The sequence below is a fragment of the Toxorhynchites rutilus genome, chromosome 2, assembly GCF_029784135.1.
Source record: "Toxorhynchites rutilus septentrionalis strain SRP chromosome 2, ASM2978413v1, whole genome shotgun sequence".
NCBI classification, from domain to species: domain Eukaryota; kingdom Metazoa; phylum Arthropoda; class Insecta; order Diptera; family Culicidae; genus Toxorhynchites; species Toxorhynchites rutilus.
This window is the reverse complement of record NC_073745.1, coordinates 251899246-251918799: the sequence shown is the minus strand read 5'-3', so window position 1 is coordinate 251918799 and position 19554 is coordinate 251899246. Positions and strand designations below refer to the sequence as shown.

The following is a 19554-nucleotide window of genomic DNA, read 5'->3' as shown; positions in this document are numbered from 1 at the left end:
TTGTTCGACCATTATTAGACTGGTTAATCTTGTTACAGCTAAGGATCGGTTCGTGTCGGTAGGGCAGAGTGTAAATAGTCAAAAAAGATCTATTTCAGGCTTAAATTGCATCTGTTCAGCTTTTTCATGAGTTGTTGAACAAATGAAAAGCACAATTAAAACATGTCACTGAGTAGCGTATAATCCGGCTAAATATAAATGGTTGAACCAAAACTTCAATTTGGTCTAAATTAGCTTTTTTTACAACGTATAGTCCAGCATATCGTCTTATTAAGCACTCAATACTATTGGTCGACCATTATTCAACTGACTAGTTTAATGACAGCTAATGATTGTTGGGTGAAGAACTGTTTTCTTTAGAGTATCGATGTAAGAATACTATTGCAACATCAGGGTTCTAGCATCATTGAGTCCGTTGGTATCGCAAAATTTTATATGAACTGCTGCTCAAAATAAACTAGCTTACCGATGGAGATCGCTTTACTGAGGTTTAAAAAAATAAACACCGATAATCGTTCATTAACATTTATTTATGTATTCATACCGATCTGTGAATCTGTGAGAAATATGAAACATGCACACATGCAGGCGGTGTACTCTGGCAATTGCCAACAGTCTTCAGAATGCAACTCGGTGCTGATGCACAACAAGATTTTTGTACCCAGTTGAGCTCCCACTCCTTGTGCACACATGCGCCCTGGCGAATGAGCACGCTCCGAAACACAGATGAAATGTTTGGTTGTCAGCGTCGTTCTTACGAAGAGATTTGCACCCAGTGTTAAGCTGAGTTTTACGCTGAAATTTGCGCCGTATTTCTATACTGCGCGCTTGAAACTGGATTGCTTTCTCTGTTGAGATATTTTTCTTCACACAAGCGTATACGGTTCGAATGGGGGCACGCTGTTGATTTTATGCTTTGCTTAGAACGAACGAAGACAAAACAGGCGCTACAATTTGATGTGTATGTGTGTGTGTGTATAGAATGAGACGCGCATCACACAAGTGAGAGGAAATGTTTAGTATCCGAGTTCTGCACCGGGTACATTTTGCGCTGTCGTGCTTATGAATTTTGTGTTCTTTGCACCAAGATAGACTACGAGTTTTCTTTGTGCGCGCGCTGATGAAAATTAAACTCAAGCGCAGTGCTGCGTTTGTTTTCTGAAGACTGATTGCCAAGCTCTGTTTTTAATTTGATGGAAATTTAATGATAGGTTTGACAAACAAAAAGCGGTGGACTACGATCAGCATGCGGGGATGATTCTGGAAACCATTTGATGGTTTTATATGACAATATTGGTCGCAGTTATATAGGCAGGTTTATCTGCCAACACATTGACCTTTTAACGCTCATTAACACAAATGGACCAGAAGATTTTTTGCTTTTTTATTAGACTTTGACATGAAATATTGACGTTTTGTTCAAATGGAAACAGATTAATTTTCGTTTGTTGTGCGGCCTGCATCAAAGATGTAAATTTTATACATTACAAATGCCAAATTTGGAAAAAGAGTACTGAATTTTATCGAAGGTCAACTTACATATTGATAGTACTTACTAGTAGTTACTTAAACAGTATGCGACCGAGTAAAACGCTTCATAAAATATGCAAAGGGAACTCGGGTTTTATGGTTCAGATGGAATGATTTAACAATGAAATACGGAGCAACGAGTGAGTTTGGATAAAGTATTGTAGATTTATTGAGAATATAAAGCATAAATCAAGTAATATTCTACCAACATATATGCGTGTACTCAGGATTCCTATCCGAGTTCATATTCTCCAAAAATTGATATATTACGATTTCAATTGCGTTGATATGAAGGAAACCATTAGCGCTTCATGTACAGAGAGTTTCGCTGTTGGCTGAAATTCCCATCTTTGAGACACTTGAAGCCAAGCCTTCTCAGCGCTCATCGACATCGGTGTTTGGAACCAACTATTGTAATCGATGTCCAGTTGTCCACTTAGCAATTGATCGAAGGACTGATTCCCGATGTGGAACATCATATCTATAAGATTTTGTTGATTTTCCTTAATGTTTTGACCAGGATTTGGCTGCAAAGGATTGATTTCAACATCGCTAACTCCCATTCTCTGCAGTATCCATTCAAAATTTTTACGTATATATTGATATATCATCTGAAATCGAAGAAAGTATTGTGCGAGTTATATCTCAAAAATACAATTTTTTACCTTCATACTAAGTTTCCCAACACCAGTCATCAAAATATCACTGACCAACATCTCCGCAATGTACTCTGCATTTTCGACATCAAACTCCTCCTCAGATCTAACGCTTGGTGTGTTATGCATGAACGCGTCCAACTCATCTATCTTCGATGTACTTGCAAAACTCAGACCCACGGCCTCTTCCATCTCGTTATCCAATGTGTTGGCGGCTCGTTGACTTTCCCTCGCTTGATTGATCAACGAATTAATTTGGTCGGTATGTTTGTTATCTTCATCGATGAAACATATCGCTTCGGCGAGAGTTTGGCATATTGCCGATTTCGATTTCATATTTATCGTAGAGACGTGTCCCTCGGTCTGCGGTACCGGAGGGGAGTTCGAGTCTTTCGACTCCTTTTGTTCTCTCAACTCAGCTTCAAATTCACTTTCGGCAACCTCCAACAGTTTCGAATACAGCGCCATGTATAGCAGCTGAACCAGCACAGAGTCCCCTAGAGGCTTAATTTCAGCTGGCAGAATCTCGGTCAAACAGGTTACGATCGTATACAAACAATCCGGTATGCAATCCCATGTCTCCGAAAAACATGATAGTGACAGAGACATGGCTTGATAAATACTGGCTGTCGTTTGTACCGCCGACACTAGCATATGGATAATTGGATCCAAGATTGGATAGATCAGATGGAGTATGGCTTCCAGCCATGGGGGACGTTTCTGGTTCCAAACCTGGCGACGATCGAGACAGCAGGCCCAATCGTTCATTTTGCTCTTCTCCAACGCTGAAATGAGCGTTCTGTTTACGTCTGATGTTTTTCCTGCCATTATTACGATATATGTGAGGCCCATCAGGACCTGATAGTTAGTTTGACCAATAGGATCTAGAGTGGATGAAAGGAAAAATATAATATTGTTTTCTATTGTTTCTCATGTTTTTTTATGAATTCGATGCGAGAAAAAATCGTTTCCTTGATTATCTCATATTCGTCAGAGAGGGCCTAAGCCGGGTTTTTACTTCGTAATTATTTAACACGTTCAGTCTGGCGTTTGCCATCAATGGCTGGCACAAGCTTAGCTCATCGGGCAGCGCTCACTACCGGAGGACGCATATGATTTTGCTATCAGACGCTTTTGATTGACTCTATGTATTTGTGTTTGTGCGTGTACCTATGCACGGGTGTTCTATGTGTTCTTTTGGAAATTTTTTTCAATTTTACGCTAACATCGTTTAATTGTTTGTGATTTATACATAAAAACGCGAAAAAAAGTGTTTGAAGTGAGTCAAAATGTTGTCTCGTCACGGTGGGAAGGATCGTATAGTTTTCGTGACGTGACAACAGTTTATACTCCTCTATTTGTGGATCGATCTTAACCATATTTTGTGGTTTGTTGATTCTCATTGTTTGCTGAGAGAATCCTAAGTGTAAAAATGTTTGAACTGTAAGGTCATCTGATAAATTAAAATGCTCTATTTTCGTGACGAGACAACACTTCAAAATACCTGTATTTGAAAAAAACTTGTTTCTCGTAAATAACAAAATGAAACCTAGGTCTACCCACTGCTCTCCAAACAAGTTTTCGTAGTTAATCATTCATTCAATGGTATTGGCTAAGTTTGATTAGGTAAGCGTAGAGAAATCTTAAGAAATATAAAAATAGCGAAAACCTAAAATATTTTATGTAGTTTTCTGGTGTGCATAAAAATTAAATTCGTTTCGAAGAATTCATATTATAACTATGGTTTATTCAGATAACGTTATAACTTTTCTCCTAAAACTTGATCTAAAATTTGGTTTTTTGGTGCATAACCTCATGGAATGGCGATCTTCCAGTAAAACCATCCGCGGTGTCCTTATTAGTAAACTCTTAAGAAATCCTCGAACGTCACCTTCAAACGTCGGTGGAACGTCCTATATAAGCCAACCCTCAACTCAAATTCGCAAAATCTGCTTTCATCGAAGACTATTTTCAGCTGGGACAAATGAAGAAAATAACTGACGTCTCGAGACCAACACAGTATACCCCCTAATACTTTCCACACCACTGTATTGAATGACCTGATAGCTTGACCATGAAGCTCCGCGTCGTGTTTGACGCGTCTTGTGTCACCGATACTGGTAATTCACTAAATGATGCGCTGATGGTTGGGTCAGTTGGGCAAGATGATCTCAACTTGCGGTGACTTATAGTACCTCTTCGGCACCATACTTGGCCACTCGATGCTTGCAGAAGTTGTAGGGTGGAGGGGATTTGGGGTAGTGGTAACATCCTTACCTCTCACGATCAAGGTCACGAGTTCAATTCTCACTCCCGGCATTCTTCCGAAATAGGAGTAAAGTGACGATCCAGCCAAAAGAGTTGACAGTCACTATAATACAGAAGAGAAGATGTAGACAAGGATTTCTACATGGATGATTTGCTTATGGGATGTAGAGATTCGGAATCCGAGTCAAGCTGATCATATTCCCCCTTTGCTGGTTGTTAGTGTACTAGGATTGGGTGATCTTGGATCGAGCTTTAGAAGATCGATCTTTTCGTCTCCGATTTCCGATTTTTTGGATCGATTCTTCATACCACGAACAATCGTGAAAATCGATCTTTTCTTTTCGATCTTTTCGATCTTTTTGATGGTAGGAAATTTTTTGTAAATTTATTTTTCAGTGAACATTGAATTTAATCTCACCAAAAATAACCTGATAACAAATTTCATAAACATTGGAGCCCATTGAAGGTTGTTAAATTAGTGGTCGCAAATATAGGAAATGCAGTTTTGTAAGTTTGGTCATTACAAAACAAGCACACAAGTTATATTTCCACCATCACATTCATTAGGCTGACAGTTGAAATTGTAACGAAAATGGATGGTGACATCAGTCCAGCGTTCTTTTCTAGAATTGAGACTACTGTCAAGATTTCAAAATTCTAGACTACCAAATACCAGACGTATTGTGCAGTTAGATTTGATGGGACTATTGTCAGCGCAGTCGAGATGAATACCCGTTGTTGAATTTCTAATAATAATTTTCAATTCATTTAATTCAAATAATCAGTCAGCTCGCGCAGTCCGAAGCCGCCGGACGCAAAGTTGTTCGTGTCCGTTATTGTGTTGGAACAATACCGTTATCGGTTTCGCTGAAGTGATTGTTTAGCCCTAACGGGGTTTCCTTTATTGCGAGAGTGAAGTGATAAGTAATCACAACCAGCGGAAGGGAGAAGTCCTACACTGCGGGCGCTGTGAGCGTGTGCCGTTCCATCGTCATCGTATTGTGGTGCGATACACCATTGCTGTTGTGCCAAGCGATCATCACGTGGTTCGATTGGAGCACCGTTACAAATCATCCGCATCGTGCGCTTCAAGTATTTAAGTATATATATATATTAGGTTAAGGATTTAAAAAAAAAAAGAAAAAGCATAATTGTATATCTGCCATAATGGCAGAGTGCGATCCTCTTGATATGGACATTGAGTCTGATGTTTCCTCCTCACTAACTACTGGGAAGGCGCTTAAACGCGTTCCCCCCTCAGACGATATCTTTTCAGAGGAAGAGTTAATCAACCTCAACAAGCCCCCTTCAAGAAAATTGGCAAACTTTTCCACTTCGCCCCCTCAATCTCCCGCTCCCGCTTCCGATTATCTCCCGAACTTGCCTCCCAGCCCAACTGTTCCCGCTTCCGCTCAACAATCGACCTCGTCCTCCCCCTCAGTTGTCCCCTCTCCGCGTGTCAAGGTCTATCCAGAAGATGCATCTGGATCTGGCCCATGGGTTGTTTTCTTCCGGCCAAAACCCAACGGGAAATCGCTCAACGTCATTCAAATCATGAAAGATCTGACAAAAAATTATTCCTCCGTGGTCGAAATTAGAAAGGTTCGACCGAACAAACTGCGTGTTGTCGTGGCTGACCGGAAGCAAGCTAACGAGATTGTTGTCGACAATAGGTTCGTACTAGAATATCGCGTCTATGTGCCCTGCCATAACGTAGAAATTTCGGGGGTGATTACAGAAACGGGTCTGACGAGCGCATTAATAAAAGAGGGAGATGGCAGATTTAAAAAGCTCCCTTTGACGAAAGCTAAAATTTTGGACTGCCATCAATTAGGAAAAGTGTCCCAGGAAGAGGGAAAAACAAAATTCACGCCGTCCGACTCGTTTCGAGTAACTTTTGCTGGTTCCGCCCTCCCTGACTACGTTATGGTGGACAAATTGAGGCTTCCGCTGCGTCTCTTCGTGCCAAAGCCCATGACTTGCAACAAATGCAAGTCAGTTGGTCACACAGCAGACTACTACGCCAACAAGGAGCGCTGTGCCACTTGCGGAGAGCAACATGTGGGCAAATCCTGCAGTGCGACTGAGCATAAGTGTCCATATTGCGGGGGGACCCCACATGAGCTCTCAGCTTGTGAAATTTACAAGAGTCGCTGGGAGAAACAGAAGCGCTCTTTAAAGGAACGCTCGAAACGCACTTTTGCGGAAATTTTAAAGGGCGCTTCTCCACAGGCCCAACAACAACAACATCCAATCTCCTCACACAATATCTTTTCCGCGTTGCCAGTTGACGAAATGGAAGCGGACACAGCTCACGGGGGCACACCGTTTATTTCCCAAGGGAATCCCCGGCGCAAAAATGTGACCACTCCCAAAATTCAATCACAAGTCCCTCCGGTGATATCCCCTGTTAGCTTGCCTAAAAAATCGAGTGCAGCGGACAAGCAAAATCAGGTTCCTCCTGGCTTCCGTGGGAATAGTTCACCTTCGAACGACCCAGCACTCGATGGGACATCAAAAACCCCAACTGTCCCTATTTTTCCGTCCAGCTCAACTTCCCAATCGGGATATATAAAGTTGTCTGACCTTTTGGATCAAATCTTCAAGTGTTTTAACGTTTCCGACTCCATCAGAACAATTGTCATTTCAATGCTTCCAGTATTAAAGACAATTTTGCAACAATTGATGCAAACATGGCCCCTCCTAGCAATGATTATCTCTCTTGATGTCTAATTTAAATAGAGAGGTCGGAGATATCACTGTTTTACAGTGGAATTGTCGTAGTCTTATCCCTAAATTGGATACATTCAAATTTTTAATTCATAAGTTCAATGGTGATGTTTTTGCTCTGTCCGAAACTTGGATTTCTTCGCGAGATGATCTCTCTTTCCATGATTTCAATATTATACGCTTGGACCGTGATGACAGATACGGAGGGGTGCTATTGGGGATCAATAAGTGCCACTCATTTTTTCGAATTGACCTTCCACCTATTGGAGGGATTGAAGCTGTTGCTTGTCATGCAAACATCAGAGACAAAGACCTCTGTATTGTCAGCTTGTATTGGCCTCCGAGAGCTGCGGTTAGCCGCAAGCAACTTGTTGACATGTGCTCACTCCTTCCTGAGCCACGATTGATCTTGGGAGACTTCAACTCTCACGGAACTGCCTGGGGGGAACAGTACGACGACAATCGTTCATCGTTGATATATGACCTTTGTAACAGCTTCAATATGACCGTTTTGAACACTGGGGAAACAACACGTGTGCCTAAACCTCCTGCTAACCCAAGTGCTCTTGACCTCTCGCTTTGCTCGAATTCATTATCGTTAGATTGCAAGTGGAATGTAATCCAGGACCCCAACGGTAGTGATCACTTGCCAATCAAAATTTCCATCACCATTGGGTCGAATTCTTCTGAATCTATAAACATGGCATATGACCTCACAAGACACATTGACTGGAAAAAGTATGCGGACGCGATTGCTCTAGCCATCAATTCCAGAGATGGTTTACCTCCATTGGAGGAGTATAACTTCCTTTCTCGTTTGATCTATGACAGCGCAGTTCGCGCTCAAACGAAACCCGTTCCAGGTTCCACCATTTCCCGAAGGCCTCCCAATCTATGGTGGGATAGCCAATGTTCCAAGCTTTATATAGAAAAATCGAATGCATTTAAAGCTTTTCGGAAACGTGGAACTCTTGAAAATTTTCAAACGTATTTAGCCCTTGAGAATCAGTTCAAAAATTTGATCAAAGGGAAAAAACGTGCTTATTGGCGATATTTCGTGGGAGGTTTGTCACGAGAAACGTCAATGAAAAAAATATGGAAAGTGGCTCGAAACATGAGAAATCGCTCTTCAACGAATGAAAGCGAAGAATATTCACATCGATGGATTTTTAATTTTGCACGAAAGGTTTGTCCCGATTCCGCTCCTGTGCAAAAAATTGTTCGAGATATACCACAAGATAGGTGCGATCTTGATTCTGAGTTTTCGATGGTAGAATTCTCTCTTGCTCTCCTTTCATGTAACAATTCTGCTCCGGGATCGGATCGAATTAAGTTCAACTTGTTGAAAAACCTCCCTGATGTTGCGAAACATTGCTTGTTGAATTTATTCAATCGGTTTCTGGAACCTAATATTGTTCCAGATGATTGGAGACAAGTACGAGTTATAGCTATTCAAAAACCCGGAAAACCCGCGTCCGACTTCAATTCGTACCGCCCAATAGCAATGCTGTCTTGTATACGGAAATTGTTGGAGAAAATGATCTTGTTTCGCCTTGATCGATGGGTTGAAACGAATGGCCTACTCTCAGATACACAATATGGGTTCCGCAGGGGCAAGGGGACGAATGATTGTCTTGCGTTGCTTTCTTCAGAAATTCAAATGGCTTACGCCGGAAAAAAACAAATGGCTTCAGTATTCTTGGACATAAAGGGGGCCTTTGATTCAGTTTCAATAGAGGTCCTGTCAGACAAATTACACTCTCGGGGTCTGCCGCCTCTATTGAATAATATGTTATATAACTTGCTTTGTGAGAAACATTTGAATTTTTCTCACGGAGATTCGGCAGTGAGTCGGGTCTCTTACATGGGCCTCCCTCAGGGCTCATGTTTAAGCCCCCTTTTGTACAACTTCTATGTAAGCGACATTGACAATTGCCTTACACAAAATTGCAGCTTAAGACAACTTGCAGATGATGGAGTAGTGTCTGTCGTAGGATCAAAAGAATCCGACCTGCAAGAACCCTTACAAGATACTTTGAACAATTTTTCAACCTGGGCCATTGGGCTAGGGATCGAATTCTCCACGGAGAAAACAGAGATGGTGGGTTTTTCTAGGAAGCATAGACCAGCAAAACCAAAGCTTCAACTTTTGGGTAAACCGATCACTCATGCTATGTCATTCAAGTATCTTGGGGTCTGGTTCGACTCCAAATGTACTTGGGGGACCCATATTAGGTATCTGAGTAAAAAATGCCAACAAAGAATAAACTTTCTCCGTACAACTACCGGCACCTGGTGGGGAGCCCATCCCGAAGATCTTATAATGTTGTATCGAACAACAATTCTCTCAGTGATGGAGTATGGCAGTTTCTGTTTTCAATCAGCTGCCAAAACACACCTCATTAAACTCGAGCGAATTCAGTATCTTTGTCTCCGTATCGCGTTGGGATGTATGCCCTCAACGCATACCATGAGTCTCGAGGTTTTGGCAGGCCTACTCCCACTAAAAGATCGCTTCAATTTATTATCTCTTCGGTTCCTCATCCGGTGTAAGGTTATGAACCCATTGGTGAGCGGAAATTTTGAGCAGCTGATCGAGCTAAATTTTCATTCTGGATTCATGAGCTTATATCATGAATTCGTCTCCATGCAGGTTGATCCTTCTTCGTATATTCCCAACCGTGTTTGTTTTCCTGACTACATCAATTCCTCTGTACATTTTGATCTGTCCATGAAGCAGGATATCCATGGAATTCCAGATTATCATCGATCGGGGATCGTTCCTACGATTTTCGAAGCAAAGTATGGGCGTGCCAATTGTGATAATATGTACTTTACTGATGGGTCCTCTATGAATGAGTCCACAGGATTCGGAGTGTTCAACAATTTTTTTAGCACCTCACACAGTCTTCAGTATCCTTGCTCAGTGTATATTGCTGAATTGGCAGCAATTCATTGGGCGCTGGACAGCGTCGCCTCACGACCTGTTGAACACTATTACATTGTAACGGATAGTCTGAGCTCTGTCGAAGCTATCCGTTCAGTGAGGCCGGAAAAGCACTCGCCGTACTTCCTTGAGAGAATACGAGAAATTTTGAGTGCTTTATCCAGACGCTGTTATGTCATTACCTTTGTCTGGGTCCCTTCACATTGCTCAATTCCGGGTAATGAGAGGGCTGACTCATTAGCAAAGGTAGGTGCAATTGAAGGCGAAAATTATCAGCGTCAAATCGCCTTCAATGAATTTTATTCTTTAGTTCGTAAAAATACCATCGTTAACTGGCAACGCAAATGGAACGAAGATGAATTGGGCCGGTAGCTCCACTCAATTATCCCTAAGGTTAGCCTCAATCCGTGGTTCAAACGTCTGGACTTGAGTCGGGACTTTAATCGCACCTTCTCCCGACTCATGTCCAATCACTGTTCGTTAGACGCGCTGCTTTTTCGTTTTAATCTTGCCGACAGCAATCTCTGCGGTTGTGGCCATGGTTATCACGACATCGAACACGTTGTTTGGTCGTGCGAGTTGTATCTTGTCGCCAGATCGAATTTAGAAAACTCCCTTCGGGCTGGAGGAAAGCAGTCCAATGTGCCAGTGAGAGATGTGTTGGCTCGGTTAGACCTTGATTACATGTCCCAAATATATTTTCCTTAAAGCTATCGATCTTCGAGTGTGATTGTTCATACATCCTTTTCCCCTCCTTTTCGTCCTTCGCGAGCTATTGGTTCCCTTCCTACTAACATTAGAATAAGTTAAATTGTAAATACATATTAGATGTAAGGATAGTTTTAAGAATTGAGTGTGAAGTGTCAGTGTGAATGAGAATGTGAATGTGAATGTGAGTGCGAGTGTAAACACACATCTCCTTACATCCCATCCTTTTCCTAATGAAAATGTGTCACCCTTCTAAACTCGAGTCGACCGCGAGTAATCGGTTTCCTATTTCATTAACCATAGAATTAAGGAAACAACATGTTGATATATGCTAGTTGAAATATAGTTAAGAGTTTGGCTCCATTAAACTTATGTAACTGAGCCTGTAAAAATAAACGGATTAATAAAAAAAAAAAAATTCAAATAATTCCATTACGGTACAAGATGAATGCACTGGAAAATACAATTTTTCTAAGCTTTCATGTTTTTTTGTGACCCTGATGCTGAGAATCAAAATACAGTGGAGTTCCGATTATCTGCGAGCGGATGATTCGCGGTGCGGATTATTCGCGACAGCGAGTTCCGTAATAAATTTATAAGCATTCCCGGAATTTGTCATTGAATAATAGGGTTATGCACTTTTATTTCGGTAATAGCTTTCACATTATCTGACCACTGGTGTTCATGACCTTACAGATGAATACTTTCATGATTTTTATATTGATGAAACATAGTTTTTATGGTAAAGTTTTTTTTTCCGTGTTTGGAACTCATTTTTAGTTATTTATTGTGTTATCCGCGATTTTCGTTATTCGCGTCAGCTAACCAAATTATTCCGCGGTTAATCAGGGTTCTAGTGTAAAATGCATTGGATATTTGAATAGAAATTTGAAATGTTTATTCTATGTTTGAAGGAAAGTCAGCACTTATATAGAACAAGTAAATAAATTGAAAAAAAATCATTCGATTTTTAAAAGATCGATTCAGCAAAGATCGTTTCTTTACTACGAATTTAATCAGTGAATCGACCCCTATGCAGGGAGCCGATCTGGCGTGGAGGTAACATCCATACTTCTCACGCTCAAGATCACGAGTTCAATTCTCACTCCCGACATTCTTCCAAAATGGAAGGTAAAAGTGACGAACCAGCCAGAAGCGTTGAAAGTCACTATAATACAGAAAAAAAAAAAAAAAAAAAACCCCTATGCCGTTTTGAAAATCGATCCGTGTGAAATCGGGGTTCAAGTGTAAAATGCATTCGATATTTGAATAGAAATGTGGAACGTTTATTCTATGTTTGAAGAAAAGTCAGCACTTATATAGAACAAGCAAATAAATTGGAAAAAAAACATTCTATTTTTGAAAGATTTTTAAAAGAATCGATCCCTATGCCGTTTTGGAAATCGATCCGTGTGAAATCGTGTACCACGATAAATGCAAAAGAGGCGTTTTCATTTTGTTCATTTTTGTTTCGGGCTGAGGGTGTATATGCGTGTGATATCAGCATTAAGAATGAATGTTGTTCCTTCACCAGCTGTATGGAGACCGTGATTTCAAATCACAGATGAGTTATTTATATCAAATACTAGCTGACCCGGCAAACGTTGTTCTGTCATATAAATTATTGCTAGTGGATATGTTGTTTGTTAAATAAAAAAATATATATTGATAGTGTATTTAAATGTTTTAACGATTTATAAAATTGATCAAATGTGATCGATAGAATAGAAAGAATGATAAAGGACACAAGTATTGTTCTCGCGAGAACATGAATACATTTTGTATAATTCTTTTCAGTCCCAACAATAAGTTCTAAAGGGTTGAATGTTAGTATTTCCCCGTATAAATGATAATTCCGTACTTATACTCGTTCACTTACATTCACACACATTTCTGGAATATTTTATGAATGGGAAAACGCGATTCATAATGGATGATCTGAATGCGCGTAGCAAGAATGAACATACCTTTCTGCTCCAGTGACCACTGTACGATGTCGTTGCACTCCAGTCCGCAAAGAAATCCTTCGCATTTTTTCGACATACTCTCCCGGTTTATCGATGGCTGGCTCGAGCTGGGGATGTAGTTATCACAGGACGGAAGATTTTTAATCAGATGATGGAAGATCATCGCGGAAAGATGCGCTTCTCGCATGAGTAAAACCTTCAGCAGCAACCACCAGTTCGCCTGGGGTGCCGCCAGTAGAACTTTCAATTCTAGCGATATCGCGGTATTTGTCGGAAGCTCAGCACACCGCGTCGCCCAGTGGCCATTTTGGCTTGCAGGAAAAAGCTTAGGGAGAGCGAATATAGTCCACGGGGAAATCAATCCCTGACGCTGGTTGAACATGGCAATTGAGTTGACACCTTTCTTAGTGATCTGGAAGGAAATGACACTAGAGGATGTATTTACTTACGATAAGTGCACGTTACTTTGTAAAGAACACCAAGGGGAACGCCACGCAATAGCAAACAACAAAATAGCTCCTGACACTTCGAATGAATATCCCGAATGATTTTGCTCTGGTTCGTTATGTTGAGACCAACGAATGATTCGCCGTTCTCACAAATGGCGGGAAGGAGTTCCCCAACGCAAAGCAAGACATTTGAAATATCGACTAGCAGGAGCATCGATCGGGAACGACTCGGAATGGTTTGGGTATAACGTACGGTAAGAACAGTGAGAGTTTCGTTTAACATACCGGCAAACACACGCTGAGCCATTGTTGGAGGAACAGAATTCCATAGATCTTGTTTAGTTCCTTGCATGTACAACCACCACATTTGAATAGTATAGGAGCCACGTTCCGATTCGAAAAATGGATGCTGGCTTTCCCAGTGCAGACAATCCGCGTCTTGGATAATGTACAGAGTCAGTAAACGACAGTGCAGATCGAGCAAACGTTCCGCCAGAGCTTCCGTCATCTCAGAGTACTGTTTGTAACTCATTTTCAGCGATCCACCTTTCTCATCACTTTTCGGCGGACAAACGGTTTTAGTGACGCATCCGAGCCACACGAACAGACTGTTCTTGACCAGAGCTGCCGCACCTATCGTGGCTGTCAGCACAGTTAGGTCGGCATGATCCAGAGCTTCCTGAGATAGCGTATGAATATGCTCAAGCAGATTGTCCACTGATTTGACCACCAGCAGAACAAACTTCTCCGGATCCGAAGACTTAACTATACCGCCACATCCGGCAGCCTCGTCAGTTTCCTTGCTTTGGTTGTCCTGCAACACGTCGCTCAGATGCAGCAATCCCGAATTCTTCCTGTAGGCGGCAAAGTATTCGTCCTCCAGCCAAACTACTATTTTCACCGACGCGAAAGAAGCGGACCTCGGGAAATCCAGTTTCCCGCCGACCACCCCGGGACAGATATTCTCCTGCAGCACTTTCTGGTTGGCCTATGAAAAAGTGTTACGTAACAGATCGAAATTTGAAATTAATTAGAAGGATTTTACCTCGTAATATTGCAAATCTCGTTGGAGCAGGATAGGTATCCTGTCCATGAGATTTCCTTCTTCCATAACCTCCATGGTGCAAGTTTAGACTATTTTTCAGTGTGTTTTGCTATTGAAAAATGTCGCAGACGAACCGAACCTACTGATTGAATTCGGTGTATGAAAAGTTTCATCGATTTAACAGCAATTGTAACTAAGGTAAATAGGGGAAAAAATAGGTCAAAACTGGGTTCATCCTTGACCTTGTAGTTAACCTGGAATCCAGTCGTTTGTTTGAAGGAAGCATTCATGACAACTGTTGCATCTGGCGAGTTGTGCCTTTGGTCACCATGATTACAATTTTAACCCAATCCTTCCCTCATTATTTCATTTTTGACAACTGTTGCACTTGACGAACGAAACATTGTTTCGTTTGTTTATTTTCCCTTTATTTATTCAATTTGGCTGAAGAGCCTTCACCTACCAGTACATTTGAAAAGTTGAGGATATCTAGATTATAATTACATCAATTATAGACTTAAGTCTAATTAGTCCATAACTATAGAAACATATTTCATAAAAAACGGAATTTAGTTCTTCGTTTTCTTGTCGTTATTATCCTTGTCTGGAAAATTGGCTGTAGAATCGGTTTCTTTTGGCCGTGAGTGCCTTCTTGTGATGATTCTAGCTGAAATTATCTGAGTACTGGGTACCAAGTTCTGTATATATGAAGGGAAAGGAAAGGAAAACAGGAAAGTGGATTTGGTTGAGTGAAGCGAGCTAAATAATAACATTGGCGCTTTTTCGGAGTACATACAGTCAATCGCAAAATTAAGTATACAGCCCGTGTTGGTTTGTTATTTATGAGTTTTTCGGGGTTAAGAAGAAAATAATTAAAAGCGATTCATATTCATCGTAAAATTGATCCTTTTCACTCTCATGTAGTGATAAGAAAAGTATTAAAATGGTCACATTTCTACTTAATGTTTAAAAAACAAACAAAAAATCTTCGATTCAGACGTTGCAAAATTTAGTGTACAGTTAAAGTTTTTCTTAAAAGGAAAATTGAAATCAGTTCAGAAATGTTAACCGATGACAAAAATCAATACCCTAGTATTTGGTATGGCCCCCCTTTGGCGTCCAGCACTTCCTGCAAGCGACGAGGCGAGATTTCTGGTCACTGTAGGTGGAAGTGCTTCCCAGATCTCCGTAATCGTCGTTTCGAGTTCCGCTTTGTTCCCTGGATTTTTATTCTTCAGATGGTTCTTGATTTCCCACCAAAGATACGCAATAGTGTTAAAGTCCGGTGATTTCGGAGGTATTTTAAGTTGATTGGGACATTATAGAGCAGGTATTCCCGCAAGACGAGGTCAGTTTGCTTTGGGTCATCATTCTGTTGAAAGTAGTAATCACGAGGGAGAGCCAATTTCTGCACGGAACACTGAAGGTCACGTTTCAGGATGTTCAATGAAGTCATCATGTCCGTTGCCGAATCGATGAACTCCATGGTTCCAGTTCCAGAAGCCGCCATCGTACTAACATCATCTGACTGCCGCCGCCGTGTTTTACTGTGGGAACCAAATGCTGAATCGGAAGCGCCAGTTCTGTTTCCTCCACACCATCTGTCCGTCATCCGATTCAAAGAGATTGGTTTCCATCTCATCCGCATGAAGGGCCTTGTTTCAGAACTCCTTAGTTTTATCATATTCGCCTTTGAGATGAAAGACTTTTCACGGCCAACACGACATCTTAGATATTCAAGGTATTCCAATTTGTTCGGAGAAATTGAAGGTGTACACTCAATTTTGCGATGCCTAGAAAAGAGATTGTTTTCAATTTTTAGGAATAAACAATTAGCAGAAAACTTTTCGCGGTATTTTATTGCGCGTACAGCTAGTTAAATGTGTGAGTAATTAATATGCATCAAAAGAATCAATGTATTCAAAATATTTTATACCAAACAAATGAAAAGTATCGTCAAGTAGCATTTGTACACTCAATTTTGAGATTGACTGTATATGGAAAACATAAGATCAAGATCGCAACTAGCTGAGATATCACGAACTGTGATGTTATGTGTTCGTGATATCTTTCTCGCACCTGGGTTGGGGATAATAGAATACAACAATCTTTCAAGATCAACACCGCTCCATTGGTTCTCCAACTGTTGTCGGCAAAATGGAGAAGAATTCGCGACACGTTATGCTGCCGTTCTACGCATAGGTGTCCCATGTTACTTTTTGACAATTTTCGCTTTTTTTCATGAAACGATGTTTTTATGGATAATCTTCCGGAAAAACACAAAAAAAGTTATTGTTTGTTACCAGCTTTCAAAAAACCAACATCAAACTCAATTGATGTTGTACTCATTTCTGGTTTTGAAGAACGAATTATTCTCAAACTAATAAAAAAAAAGTTTTACAGATCACGTGTACATCTTGTCAGTGAATGTCTAATACCAATGGGATTCCCAGTATTCAGAGAAACAACATCAAGTTCAATTGTCCCATGTTGATATTCTAGGCATAACTGTCCCACCATGATTTTTTAAGCCCGTAATCAAGCTTGATTGATTCAAGTGAGGGGAACTTTTCACATTTCATTAGACAATAAGTTACTCCTTATAAAAAACGGTGTATTGTGTAGAGGATGGGAATTGGATATACAGCGTGGGCCATTTAAAGTGGAAGGATTAGTTTTTGCAATAGCAAAGTAAAGAAGTGGAATTTAAATTTTTTTTTTAATTCATTTATTTTGGTCCAAGGAGATTTGTTCTAACTACTTTTTGATTATGATATCTCGTAAATGACCGCCTCTGGCCTTGACCGCAGAATGTGCCTTTTTTTCGGCATTTTCCATCACTTTGCCCAATGTTTCGGCCGATATGGCAGCAATTTCTTGTCGGATATTGTCTTTCAGCGCAGCCAGGGTCCTTGGTTTACCAGTGTATACCTTGGATTTTAAATATCCCCATAAAAAAAAGTCAGGAGGCGTCAAATCAGGTGATCTCGGTGGCCAGTCATAATCGCCGTTTTTCGATATTAATCTTCCGCGGAACATTTCGCGCAATAATTTGGTCGTGGCAGCCGCTGTATGGCATGTAGCGCCGTCCTGTTGGAACCAGTAATTGTCCAATTCATTTTCACGAAACAATTGGCAATAAAAAATCGGTTATCATTGTCCGATAACGCTCCCTATTCACGGTTACCGTTGCTCCATTTTCGTTTTCAAAGAAGTACGGGCCGATGACTTTATCGGCATAAATGCCACACCACACAGTAACTTTTTGGTCGTAAAGAGGTTGCGTTTCGATGAATTGAGGGTTTTCAGTAGCATAAAACCGACAATTTTGTTTATTCACTCCTCCATTCAAGATGAAATGAGCCTCATCAGACATTATGATTTTTTGCCAAAAGCCACGTTCATTTTTGGCCATTTCGATGGTCCATTTCGCAAAATCAAGTCGACGTGGTAAGTCAGATGGGTTAAGTTGTTGAGCCATTTGAATTTTATACGGAAACATTTTCAAATCAACACGAATTATGCGTCGGAGAGTGGTTCGAGCGATGCCTAACTCTTGCGAACGATGGCGACCTGATGTCGATGGAGTCTCTGCAACACTGGCTCGAACGGCATCAATATTCTCGTCGAAACGTCTTGGTCGTTGTCTGGAGAGATGACTGGCATTACCAACACTACCAGACGATATAAATTTGGCATATAATCGACGTATAGTGTTGTCTCCAGGCGATGTTTTAACTTTATTTTTATTTTTCCACGCACGTTTAGTTAACACAATTGAGAAGTTATTTTGAATGTACAGCTGAACAATTTCAGCGCGTTGTTTAGGTGTGTATTGTTCCATGGTTAAAATTGTACTGAAATGACGCTTCCAACGCGGTATGACATTTGTTAATCTGACATCTCTGTCAAAAGTTATGGGGTTGCCAGATGCTTCCACTTTAAATGGCCCACCCTGTATATAAAAAAAGATTTAAATAAAGAGAAGATAAATATTAGGTAAACGCCGTAAATTGTAATTACATAAATGTAATGCAAAATTATGTAATCATCACATTTGAGAGCCCCTAGTTCGCATTCGGATGCAAACGAATGTCGGTGAGCAGCACAAGTCCAAACGTCTAGATGGATTTATTCACCTGAAAATAGATGTAAACGGGTTAGAATATATATGATACACTTCTTCGAGGTATATATTTATAGAATGTATAGAATAAATTCAGGCATATGTAAACGCTGGTGAATTTCTCACTGGTGAGAAATCACTGAAGTTGGATGCAGTTCTACTTCAAGTGAATAAATTCACCAAAAGTATGAATATTTTCATTATATAAGTTCGCGCTAGTGTAAACGGTTGATGCGATTTCTATAAATCTCATCATATTTCTTCACACGAATATAGCACTAGTCTAAACCCACTATAGGTCCGAACGAAACGTTCGGGATTCTCTTGGCTACTTTCAAGGTGGACTGACGTGCATCGAGGAGATGCTCGGAGAAGAAACGGACAGATACGACATATTGCTAAACTGAAATGCTTAAAGCTTGCGGTAGACAAATATGATAGAAAACTTTGATTGCATTTTTCTCTGTTACTAATTTTGGAACATGGGACAACTACAGTATGTGTCTTTCAAAAAACGTGCTTTGCACACTAATCTTTGCGAGTGAATCCGCTCTCCCGTTACTAGCAATAGAGCAATGGGAAATAATCCAAATGGAAGTCATTTGGAATCATCTATCAATAAGAATATTCAATGTATCCCTAATTTTGACCTAATTGATGTTTGAAAACACTTGGAACTATGATTTTTTCGTCAGATGTTTCGAGAAGGCTTGTATACTGCTGATACCATCCGAGAAAAAGATATAGTGATCAGGAAGCAAGGACTCATTGGGCCTAATTGCGTTATTTATAGCATGAGAGTCTTTGCAGCGATTGGTTCGTTCTCTTCCGAAGTTTCGTTGTGGTCAGCAAGTGTGAGTCGCTCAGACCAATCAGTAGTTCAGGAATGGCCCTCTGGCTTGAAGTCTTTGGCCAGCTGGTCAAAGTCCAACGATTGCTCTGGCAGCCACATGCCTTCGACGGTACATACTTCAAACAGAGTGTCTTCTGTTTCCAGGCTCACCTTCTCAAGCTGGGAATAATCTTGAACAATTTCGACGAAACTGGATGACGGTGGATGGACTCGTTGTGTAATAATCGATGAAAGCGTTGATGACAGCTGTTGATTAGACAAACTTCGTCTCCACA

General features: G+C 40.7%; 1 protein-coding gene across 1 annotated transcript; it reads right to left on the bottom strand.

Moving 5' to 3' along the window:
• Positions 1-1679: 1679 nt before the first annotated feature.
• On the bottom strand, positions 1680-15124 carry LOC129769416 (uncharacterized). Its single transcript, XM_055771692.1, has 5 exons — positions 14301-15124; positions 13272-14243; positions 12807-13218; positions 2196-3070; positions 1680-2141 (listed from the first exon to the last, which is right to left on the bottom strand). The coding sequence occupies exons 1-5, from the start codon at positions 14373-14375 to the stop codon at positions 1797-1799; spliced, it is 2679 nt and encodes an 892-aa protein (XP_055627667.1). The 5' UTR covers positions 14376-15124; the 3' UTR covers positions 1680-1796.
• Between the last annotated feature and the right edge of the window lie 4430 nt (positions 15125-19554).